At 26.0% G+C, this 12935-nt stretch overlaps 1 protein-coding gene across 1 annotated transcript in view; it reads right to left on the bottom strand.

Moving 5' to 3' along the window:
- Positions 1-757: 757 nt before the first annotated feature.
- The window catches only part of LOC127287594 (zinc finger protein ztf-16), a 39951-nt gene continuing 27773 nt past the window's right edge, over positions 758-12935 (bottom strand). The window contains exon 6 of the mRNA XM_051314601.1: positions 758-2717. Within this exon, the coding sequence (XP_051170558.1) occupies positions 2243-2717 (475 nt within the window). The 3' untranslated portion in view covers positions 758-2242. The remainder of the gene's footprint in view (positions 2718-12935) is intronic.

The raw sequence follows: 12935 nt of genomic DNA, 5'->3' as shown, positions 1-12935 counted from the left end.
GGAAAAATCATGTTTTAATTATTTTTGATAGTTTTTAATAATTTTTATATAATCTGTGAATTCGACAAAAAAATTTTTTAAAATTAATTATTTTTGAAAAAATTATTCTTTTCCATTGGAATTACGTTAATATAATAGGAAAAATAATGTTTTCATCATTTTTGAGAAATTTGAATTGGATAAAAAATTTTTTTTTTTGATTTTTAAAATTAATTATTTTTAAATTAATTATTTTTGAATAAATGATTATTTTTCATTGAAATTTTTTTGAATCAGTTATTTTTGAGTCAGAAAAACAACTTTTTAAGTTACTGGGTTCAATTTTTTTTTAATTTCTCAGAATTTTATAAAATTTTTCATCAAAAATTTTCTCGGGTTTTAATTTATGTTCGTTGTACCAAACTTAGGTATGTACTTTATTACTACTCCAAAATGAAGCATATTAAACAAAAAAAAATGTATTTATAAAATCTTTAAAAAACTTTAAAAAATTTATAAATTTCAATAATATTTTTAAGCCCACAAGCTAAAAAAAATTTAACTAAATTAACTAATCAGTTTTATTTTGTTTCAAAGACTGTTCAAATTATAATTTAAATATTCTTTTCAGAAAATTATTTTCTTTATTTCAAGTAAAATTTAATTACTATTTAAACAAATCAGTTGAAAATTAAAGTTATATTAATTTTTGAAAAAAATATTAACTAATTACTTTTTCTACAACTTTCATGAATTAAAGTTTTATCTAACAGTAAAAAAGATCATGTGCTAAAAATTACTGGAAAAAAATTTTTAAATTTAATTAACATTGCCTTGCAAAATAATTGAAATTTTAAATTATCTGTTTGTTAACTATTAAATGAATTCTAAAACAACAAAATGTGCAATTATTAAATCTGAAATTTAACAGTTGACAGTTCAATGGAATGCTCCTTTTGTTTTAATGAAATATATTCATAGATAAAAATTTTGACTCTACTTTCATGTAACATAAAATTTTTTTTCTAATTTTCACTGGTTGTAAGTCTCCTAGGGAAAATAAATAATTTAAAATCAAACTAAATTAATGCGTCATTTTGTGAAAGACATGAAAAAAAGAAAAATTAAAACCTTTAAAGGCATGTTAATTTTTTTTAATCAACAAAATATATTATTTTAATCTCGACAAAAAGTTTATAATAAAAAAAATAAAAAAATTATGCAATTAAAAATTTGTGACACAAACATTTTGTTTGAAAAGTCAAAGAAAATTTTTCAATTTATTTAGAAATTAAAATTTTCCTAATGCAAAAAAAAAAAATTATTTCAAATATCGAAAAAAGTTATAATACGTAAACTCAAAAATTTTATGACAAATTGTAGAATAGCTTTCACAAAATAACATAATTATTTTTTCTTTTTATATTCTAATCTTCTTCTCTTTGTGATATTTTCTTTTATAAAATGATAATTTTCCAAATTATTATTTTAGAATATTATTTTAATTACGCCTTGTTAATAATAAAAATGAAAGCAAATTATTTCTTAGAATTAAATTATGTTGAATAAAAAAAAATTAAGTTATTTTATTCAAAAATCTTAATATCCTAAAGTTTTCTATGGTCATCCTGCTTTCAGTGTTAAGGCCCCATATAATGAAATTTTCCACTAAATATAAAAGATTGTATTATTAGCCAAATAAAGAATTAAATAATACTTTTTAAACTTAAAATAACAATAAGTTTTTTTTTCTACATAAACTCTGGAAATTAAAACTAACACCGTCAGTTATATTACTTTAAATAAAGTGGAAAATTTAGAACTTTACATTTAATGCAAATTTTAATTTACATTAGTCATATAGTATTTACATCATTTATAATTTCTTTTTTTATTTGCATTGAATAAAAATATATTTTTAAAAAATATATATTAAATTATATCAACATTTTAGGACATAAATGTTCTTAAATATATTTTAGTAGTGATAGAAGTATTAAAAAAAAAATAAAAAATAATAGAATTTTCTGTTCACCTCTAAAAGCGAAAATGTCTTGCAAAAAGAGATTATTAATTATTTTTTTTTTTGTCTAATAATTTTATAATTAGCTTTATGAAATAATTTATGTACGAATTATGTTAATTAATGTTTGTGTTTTAAAAGAGTAAGGCCACTCTAAAATACCGTTATTTTTTTTCTTAATAAATTAAAATGAATACCCTACTAGTCTTATAGAATCTATTGTTTTTTTTTTCATTTTCTTTACTGATGACTTTTACTAAGTAAATGTGAATTAAACTGATATAAGTTGCAACACTGTTCACCACAAATATTACATTTCCATGGATTACTTTCACTATGACAACCTTTATGTAAAAAATATAAAGTTTGATCAGGAAAAGTTATTTTGCAGTGTGTACATTGCATTCCATTTGCACGAGTTTCCTGTTTTGTCGTGGATAAAGGTTCACCCCGTGAATGCATATTAGAAGTTGAGCCATTGTTGTTATTATTATTACTATTATTATTATTATTAATATTATTACAAGTACTTGACATTTTCCTTCGAAGATCATCTCTTAACAATGATTTTAGTGGTGAAACCTTTATTAATGACTGTAGTGGTAGACTGCTGCATGTAGCACTAGGTTCATCTAAGCCATTACTGTTAGGCTCTTGCTTTATTGGAATAAGTGAAATTGAGGGAGTAATACTTTCATCTGCATTACTTAAATTTCTGAAACAATTAAAAATTTATTAAACTCAATAATATACAATAAGAAATAAACGTTTTTTTGGTGATTTTTTTTTAATTTAACGATGATTAATAAGAAAAACAGGGTGGCCGCAAAATTTTATTTTCAAAATTCCCTCACTTTTCCCTGACTAAAAAACTTTTGAATTATTTAATATTCTGCATTGCTGATTGAAATTTTTATAATGCTTTTTAAGTAACAATTTTATTCATAAAGGAAACGATAAGATAATCAAAAATTGTTTAATAACAAAATTTAATTATATTTAAAACTTTTATTATGAAAAAAGTAAATACTTTGAAAAATAAAAAATCTGATGGCACCATTATAATGAGCTATATTACAAAAACGTCTAAATAAAAAAAACTGAATTGACATTTTATGTATCAAAAATTTTTAATTTGTGGTTTCTTTTAATCAAAATTCCCTGACTTTTAAAGAATTTTTAAAAATTCCCTGACTTTTCCCTGATTTCCAGTTTTTCCCTGAATTGCGGTCACCCTGAAAAACATTAAGGAAAAAAAGTCGAGACAAGTTAATAAGCTGTAAAATTAATTTGTCAGAATTTGAAATTGAGAGAATTTCATTACGTAGAATTTTAATATCTTAAAATTATATCACAGTCCCACAAAAAAAGTAAACGTGTGGTTGATCTGAGTACCCCATCGAGTAACTCAATCACATCAGGATCTTTTTTCTTAATCTCAAAAAACGTAGCAGATCACGGTGCGCCAGAAGGTGGTTTAAATAAAAATGAATTGGCACTTAAAAATTCTTTTTGATTATGATTCTTAGATGAATAACAAACATTTCTCAATAGTTTTTAAAATCAGTTTACGTGCCCGATTTAAATAAAATTGAGTTTTTATATAAAAACAGTGTTTTATGGGGAATCAGAATTTATTTAATTTAATAAATACTGTAATAAATGATAAAATAATTACTTATTTTCAATTTTACATATAAATAATTATATTGCGGTAGTATTTGTCCAATTTTAAAAAATTAAATTATAATGTTAAAAGAACGATTTTAAGAGTGACAAAATTTATTCAAAAGAGTCGAAGGGTCTCTGAAATTTTTTGGCAAGGAGAGACCTTTAATTATCGCTCTATAAAAACGGCACTAAACGTGAAAATGATAAACATTGATTTTAAAATACTTTCTTCTCGAAAGACGGACACTTTTTAGAAAAGCAGCTAGAGATCCTTATCTTATATAAATTTTCTAAATCCTAAAGATTATACGAATCCATACAAAAACACGATTGCAAAACGAAAAGTAATATAATGACAGGTACATTACCTCCTGCCGCCGTCAGATGGCAGCAGCATGCAGGGCGCACAAAGTCGCAGCAGTTATTAGATTACTTTTCTACTTTTTGTTTTGCAACCATGTTTTTCTATGGATTCGTACAGTCTTTTGGATTTAGGAAATTTATAAGATGAGGATTTTGTTAAAAGTGTTCGTGTTTCGAGAAAAAAGTATTTTAAAATCAATACTATTTCACGTTCAGAGCGATAATTAAAGCTCTCTTCTTGCCAAAGAATTTCAGATACCGTTCGACACTCTTAATGTATAAATATAAAAACGAAACAAGAAAATAACTTCATTGTTAATAAATTTATATGAACCCAAATCTAAAACAACTATTATCTATACGCATATAAGTATACATTAAATAAATTCTGGTTCCTCATAAAACACTATTTTTAAATATTTAAAACTCAATTTGTTTTAAATTGGGCACGTAAGCTGATTTTAAAACCTATTGAGAAAAGTTTTTTATTCATCTTAGAACCATAATCAAAAAGAATTTTTAAGTGCCAATTCATTTTATTTAAACCTCCTTCTGGCGCACCGTGAGATTTTATGTATCATACAAATTTTTAAAAAATTTGTTTAATTTACTTAAAACTTGTTCCTCGGGGGTTTTTCGGATCTCTGAATACAAATATGAAGTAAAATTTTCAAAATCCAAAATATCGCGGATCCAATATGGCAGACGAAATACATTTTATTTTAATTTTCACGTAACTTGTTATCTAGGGTCAGATCTGAAGTCAGATTAGAAAATTCAAAATGTCAGTAATTTATTTAAAACTTGATTTATTTTATTTGAAAATGGTTTCGTAGAAGTTTTTCGGGTCACTGATTAGAAAGAAGATAAATTTTGAAATTTCATAACAACTGATCAAATATGATAGAATATTTTTTTAGAATTTTATGAAACTTGATAATTATGATAGTTATTTTCTTTTTCCACTTAATTTTTATTTGTAAATTTTTTATCGATTCTACAAGGAAAAACATCTGTTTCACCAAAACTATGTTTCTTTTCTTTAGTATAAATTGTTTATTTCTTCCTTTCAGAACCAATAATGAAATACTAAACCTAAAGTGGTGTAAACACTTGCAGGTTGTAATGTGAAATTCACAAAATTCATAGAAACCGAAAACATTTGTAAGCAATAAAATGTAAAAAATATAACCATAAAATCGATACAAAAGTCTATGAGTGCATCTTCCACATATTGACCGCTCGGGTTTTTTTCTCTCTTTTCTTTTTCTCACAACAGATCCAAGAGTACCTGTCGCCCAGATTAAATAAATTAATTTAAGAAATTTCAGTTTTCGAATATGAAAACAAAATAATTTCTAAAATTTAGGGACTCATACTTGATTAAGTAATTTTTTAGAGACTTTAAATAACGAAATTAATTTTGAAAATAAATTTGGGGGACCGGGGATCGAACACGGGTTGGACGAACGCAAACGCAATACATAACCAACCGAGCTATACCAGCAACTATGATTTGAAAAAAAATCTTGCTCTTAAGCTACAAGTGATTTTATTGGTATGCGGAAAACGGAAAGATAATTTAAAACTGGATTTTTTGTTTTGACAATATATAATCAAACAAAAATACATATATGTCTATGTGTACGTATGAATATGTATGTGTGTGTATTTTTTAATATTATATAATTAAATAATTATAAAAATAAGTATTTTCTAAATAAGTTGAAGAATTTATTTAATTTTGAAAATTTGTTTAAAAAGTGAATCTTGGCTCCATCTTTTAAAAATTGTTTGAACTTTAGATCCTTTCCTTTTTAAGACACTAATCTTAAGATACGCCCACCCTAGTCATCCCTTGCAAAGGCCGGTCCTAAAAGACCCAATGACATATTTTTTTCGATAAGATTTTCTATTTTTGTTTTTCATAAATCCAATCATTCATCTTTTCTAATTTCCCACTCTAAAAATATTCATCCCCAAACTTGTACCCGTCTTAAAAAATTAAGAAGGGATAGTAACATAAAAACTAAATACCCTAATGAAAAAGTCAGTATGATTAGTGATTAGTCAGTTTTACCTTTAAAGTTCCAGTTCAAAATATCATTATTATGTACCACGGGTCTAAGGTTCATTATTAAACGAGTTTTTCCCACAATCATCATAAATGAAATTGTAAAAAGTAAGTAATTTTTTATTTATCAATGTTCTTTCTTTTCTTTAATTAACTTGTCAAACTTCTAGTACCGAAGGACGTAGTGTGATTAATTTGCGCATTTTAGTTTCTTTATTCCTTTAAAAATTTGCTCATAACGTTTTTTATATACCTTCCGAAAAGATTTCAGTGCATTTAGTGCATTATTATTTTTTCAATCCTTTTAAATTTACCCCTTTTTAAAACAAACCAATTTGAAAGATTCCTGAGTTGTGGAAAATGAGTCTAGACTTGAAAGTAAATTAAAATTTACTAATTATGTTGCGTTGTCGGACATAACACAAGCAAAAAAATCAAGTTTTGAAAACATTTCCGCCATATAGGATCCACCATTTTGAATTTTCAAACTTTGACTTCAAATTTGTAATCAGCGACCCCGAAAATCCCTAGATACCAAGTAAATTCTAGGTAATTTAATTCAAATAAGAATTATTTGGATCGAGTAAATATTTATTTGATAATATGTAATCGAGTATTTAAATCAAATAAATTTTCTTTCAGTGTGACAATTGAAAATTTTGACAAATTAATTTTAGAGTTTATTTATGCGTCGTTTATACCCGGGAATCCAGACCACCAGAAAAAAATATTTAATTACATTTAAAAATGTTAAGAACAAATACTTAGTTTTAAGAAAAAAGTTTAAAACGTACAAAAATGATTAATTTATATATATTTTGCATTTAATCAACATTTTGTCCTTATCGCTTCTTTAAATTTTTTTTAAAAATGATCCGATTTAAATAAATCATGCCTTATTTCGTTTAGAAAATAATTCTCAACTAATTTATACTATGTGCGACTGAAACCCAGTGATGCCGTTTAAGCGCCTCCCTCCATACGGCCACACACACAAGTATAAACCATGCGTTCACTCCTATAAATGTGCCTATTTTTTATTTTTCTCATATTCGCCTTGTTTAACTGAGCGAGAATGCCTTTTTTTTACCGACAGCCGGTTAATTTCACGCGCGAACTTTAGAACTCTTCATAATACGAATATAATTTTATTAATGTATTTATAGATATTTAGTAATAAATAACTAATAAATGATTATTAATTAATTAATAATCGATAAATAACACAGGCCAACACTGATTTTGGTGCGGCAAATGTCAGACCTGTTTTTCATGCTGAACACAAATCCGTAAACGAAAAGTTCCTATCAGTTCTAGTTTTTGAGAAAAACGGGTTTTAAATGTTCAAAAATCGATTTTTGGATAACTTTGAGTACCTCTAGCACTGAAATAAAAGGTCGTAGAACCTTCCACTTGGGCTTAAATTGAGACTTAATGTTTCAACTATTATCCCCAATAATGACCTATGTTGCACCATAATCTCAAAGTCATTTGTTATCATTTTTGAATCGCAAAAATTAATTTTGTAAAAGTTTGAGCGCGTACCTCTAGCAAAGAAAAAAGGATCATAGAACCTTTTATTTGAACTTAAAATAAAGTTTGAACTTTAGACTACAAGACCTAAAAATTATATTATTCACTAATAACCTCAAAATTGTTGGTAACCAGTGAAGCGATGCTTTTGTGATATGATTTTCGAGGATTGTTGTCCCTTGGCGATGCTACCAGGTCTACACGTGAGCATTTCCGTGTTCCTCAAAATTAAAGGTGATAAGGGGGTTGGCGGGAGAGTGTGCTGGATTGTGTCGTGATTTCGGGTGTTTCTGCGATTAATAATTCATTCGCATTTCTCGCCTCGTCGACGACGCAGACCAGGGCTACACTCTCACGTGCCGGCCGAGGACACGGAAAGGTAGATTTTCTATTAATTGTCGTTGAATTTCTTTTTCTTTTTTTTGAAATATTTAAGTATATTTTTTGTATTTTTTCCTTTTTTTTATTTAAAAGTGTGGCCGTTTTAAATCGTGCGCCAATTGAGACCTGATGGCATGGCTCGGGATTATTAATCTATGATATCGGAAACTACGGTTTGAATCAGGATTGAATTCTCCTCTGATTTCACCTTTTGAATCAACGATCACTTCGTTATGTTGATCATTCTTGGATAAGTATCCACTTGTTGGTTTTTGTTTTTGTACATCATTATATACATATCTATATATTTCGTTCTACCAAATTAGTTGGTTAAAATATATAAAGTTTCCGGTTATTGAATATCGAAGGCGTATGAGAGTGTGTGTCGCGTTGTGGCTGAAGAGATAATAAGTTGAGTTTTGCGAATCAAATTTTTGTATATCATATGATTTCATTTAATTGTTTTTTTTTATATTTTTCTGATGTGTGTTGTGTATTTTTTCATTATAATTTTATCTCTATATATATATATATATATGTTTGAACGTGTACTCCTTGTATTTGTATATGGAGTATTTAATATAAAAGATAGCTTTAACGAAACTCTGATCAGAGTGAATCATTAAATTGCATATATTACTTTACTATTATATTTCGGATGATCATCTCATTGTTATTTTTCATATCAATATATACGTATCAATAAATGGATGGAGATTAATAGTTTCGCGTTTTTTTATTTATTCGCTTATCTTCGATGTAAATTCATAATTTTCTATTTATATAATTATATTTTATTTTAATTTATCGAATCTCCATTTGTTCGAATTTTTATTTACACGAATTGTTATTTGATAGAATTCCTAAAACATCGAATTATCATTTGATACAAATTAGAAATGTCCGAACAAACAAACGTCAGAAAGATTTCGGCGCAGTTTTTAAAATAGACCAATAAAAAATTATTAAGAAAATTTTGATTGGTCTATTTTAAAAACTGCACCGAAATCTTTCTGACGTTTGTTTGTTCGGACATTTCTAATTTGTATCAAATGATAATTCGATGTTTTAGGAATTCTACCAAATAACAATTCGTGTAAATAAAAATTCGAACAAATGGAAATTCTATAAATTAAAAATTCTGACATTAAACAATTTGAATAACTAAAATTCTGTTGAATGAGAATTTTAATAAATTAAAATTAGTTTAAATTATAATGCTTTAAAATACAAAGTTGGAGGACAAAAAATTTGTTAAAATAAAAATGTTGTTAAATGAAAATTCGCTACCTGAAAATTATGTTAAATAAAATTTCGTTTACAAAGAAGATAACTCAAATGCTAATTCGAAAAATGAAAATTCGTCTAAAAAAAATTCTGTCAAATGAAATTCATACAAATGAAAATTCTAGCTAATGATTTTTATGAGATATTCATGTTCCCCTTTGTTTCAGTGTTAGAGGTACTCAAAGATAGCCAAAAACGCCGGCGCACAGCAATCGAAACTCGCAGCTTATTCAGTTTAGATATCGAAAATATCCACTTTTTTCGTGTAAAATTTCCTACAGTATTTAGTTGTTGTTTTAGTAAAATATTTACTGCCCTTATTTTTAGTGTGAAATTGTGTAAAATTTTAAGAAATTGTGTCGTTTAGTTCCGGCGGTAAGGATTTATTTTTTCTTAGCTTCCTGGTAGAATTTTCATTTTGTATTCGCTGGGTAAGTTTTTTTATTACTTCTTTCTTAATTTTCCCAAATTTTTATTGAAATATGGATCCCGAAAACAGATATAATGCTCAAAACGAAGGAGAGGCGCAAAAAAAGTTGAAAGAAAACATACGTGATTCAAAAATCTTGATTTGACGAATTTTCTGCGTGGAGAGAATGGGTGATTAGAGTAGAAAATGATGTGGTGCCGTAATTTTCCCCAAATCTCAAATGTCATAATATTCATTTGACATAAAACCAGTTGACATAACCAATATTTGTCACAATTTTTTTGGTCATAATTTTACTTTAGCATAAATTTTAATTGACATACTAATTATTCAGCATAATTCGCATTTGACAGAATGTTTATTTAGTATAAGTTATATTCGGTATAACTTTCAATTGTCAAAATTTTTATTTGGCATAATATACATTTGTCATAATCTTTATTTGACATAATTTTCATTGATCATAATTTTAATTTGGCATAATTATCATTCATCATAAAATGTATTTGATATAATGTTCATTCGTCATAACTACTTTTTGACATAATATTTATTGGTAATAATTCTTAAGTGGTATAACGCTAATTTAACATAATGACTATTGGACATAATGCTTATTTTTCATAATTCTTAATAATCATAACTGTCATTTGTAATAATCACTGTTTGATATAATGTTTATTATTAATAATCAGCAATTGACATAACGCTTATTTAGTATAATGTGTATTTGACATAATGTTCATTTGTCATAATTTGCATTTCACAAAATGCTCATTTGTCATAATTGAGTAGCTGCCTGCAATAACTCGCCGAGCGCTTGGCCGATCGCTCTAACGCCAGTCAAACGTTCAAAAACGTGAAAAAAATGAAAAATCAAAATTTTGATTTTTGAAAAGTGCAATCTTGTAGGACATAAGATGGCGCATCTTTTTTTCCTTTGAGTTTTTTTTGTAGATCAAAAAATAGAGTTAATATATGCAAAACACTTAAAAATTTTATTTCACAAATTTCATTCAATTTTTAAACATAAATCATAGTATCTTTGACAAATTTCAATGAATCTTATTGAAAATTAATATACATACGTATTTAGGTCCATAGAAGACGACAACATAATCAAAAATTTTAAAATCATCAATTGTTTATTTATAATTAATTGTAAATGAAGACTTGTCAATAATAATGTTTACTTACCTTTGTCGACATAAAGTGTGTGGGGAACTTCAGAGTTGAAGAAACTTCCAGTGAGACATTTGTTTATCATAATGTAAGGAAGTTTTTTGTAAAATTGAAAAACAATTTATGAACAACTTTAGAAAATATAGAACGTTTAAGAAAATATGCGCGACGCGCTAGCGTGTCTCCGCGCGAAGAATTGCACACAAGAGTTAAGAAGGACGTTATGTTATGTTGTGATATATTATGTTTTGAAAATGGAGCCAACATACTATCACTGTTGATATGTAACAATACACTAATTGCTTAAAAAAATGAAGAAACAGAAAATAAAGATATACCTTAATATTAATTATTAAAAAACTTATTTGCAAACTGCACAAACAGTACATACAAGCACCAAAATATTTTAAAACTATTGATTATTTAGTAAATACTAAAAAAACAGTTGTTCAAATTTAATTTGCATTTTCATAAAATTAACACATATTTTATTTGAAAAACATTTCTAAGAATGTAGTGACAATATTTGTTTCTGTATTTTCGGTCCTCTACAACTCTTGTGTGCAATTCTCCGCGCGGAGACTCGCTAGCGCGTCGCGCATGTTTTCTTAAACGTTCAATATTTTCTAAAGTTGTTGATAAATTGTTTTTCAATTTTACAAAAAACTTCCTTACATTACGATAAACAAATGTCTCACTGGAAGTTTCTTCAACTCTGAAGTTCCCCACACACTTTATGTCAACAAAGGTAAGTAAACATTATTATTGACAAGTCTTCATTTACAATTAATTATAAATAAACAATTGATGATTTTAATATTTTTGATTATGTTGTCGTCTTCTATGGACCTAAATACGTATGTATATTAATTTTCAATAAGATTCATTGAAATTTGTCAAAGATACTATAATTTATGTTTAAAAATTGAATGAAATTTGTGAAATAAAATTTTTAAGTGTTTTGCATATATTAACTCTATTTTTTGATCTACAAAAAAAACTCAAAGGAAAAAAAGATGCGCCATCTTATGTCCTACAAGATTGCACTTTTCAAAAATCAAAATTTTGATTTTTCATTTTTTTCACGTTTTTGAACGTTTGACTGGCGTTAGAGCGATCGGCCAAGCGCTCGGCGAGTTATTGCAGGCAGCTACTCAATTCTTATTAGTCATAACTTTCATTTGTCATAATTTTTATTTGGCATAATTATCATTTAGTATAAAATATATTTGATATAATGTTTATTCGTCACATCGATTGTTTAATATAATTTTCATTTATAATAATTCTTAATTGGCATAAATTCAATTTAACATAATTGTTATTTGATATAATGTTAATTTGTCATAATTTACAATTCTCATAATGCTCATTTGTCATAATTCTTATTAGTCATAACTGTTATTTGTCATAATTACTGATTGACATAATGTTAACTTTTTATAATAAGCACTTGACATAATGTTTATTTCGCATAATTTAAGTTTGACATAATGTTCATTAGACATAATTTTAATTTGACATAATGTTCATTGTTCATAATTTTTATTTGTCATAATTATCATGCAGTATAAAATGTACTTGATATAATGTTCATTTGTCATAACTATTTTATGACATAATGTTTATTTGTAATAATTTTTAATTGGTATAACACTAAATTAGTATAATGTGTATTTGACATACTGTTCATTTGTCATAATTTTCATTTGACATAATTCCCATTTGTCATAACTTTATGTGTCAACGATTTTTTGCTGTATCTTCCCATCCTTGGTTTTTTAATTAGCAGTTTGTATATGTTGGTAAAGTAAATTAGGTGGCGCTGTCTAATATTTCTGAAATTAATTCTATCTTGCTTTCAAATACGAAAAATTACTTTTTTTTCCAAGTTACAATTTTAATATTGTACAATTCAATTACATTTTTTTAAAAATAATATGACAATTCGTATTAATAATGATGACATTAAAAAATTGTACAATATTAAAATTGTAATTTTCATATTTAAA

Source organism: Leptopilina boulardi, unplaced genomic scaffold, assembly GCF_019393585.1.
Source record: "Leptopilina boulardi isolate dan_hultmark-lab unplaced genomic scaffold, ZJU_Lbou_2.1 LbouV2_371, whole genome shotgun sequence".
Classification (NCBI taxonomy): domain Eukaryota; kingdom Metazoa; phylum Arthropoda; class Insecta; order Hymenoptera; family Figitidae; genus Leptopilina; species Leptopilina boulardi.
Note: the sequence above shows the minus strand (reverse complement) of the source record. Positions and strands in the feature narration are given on the sequence as shown.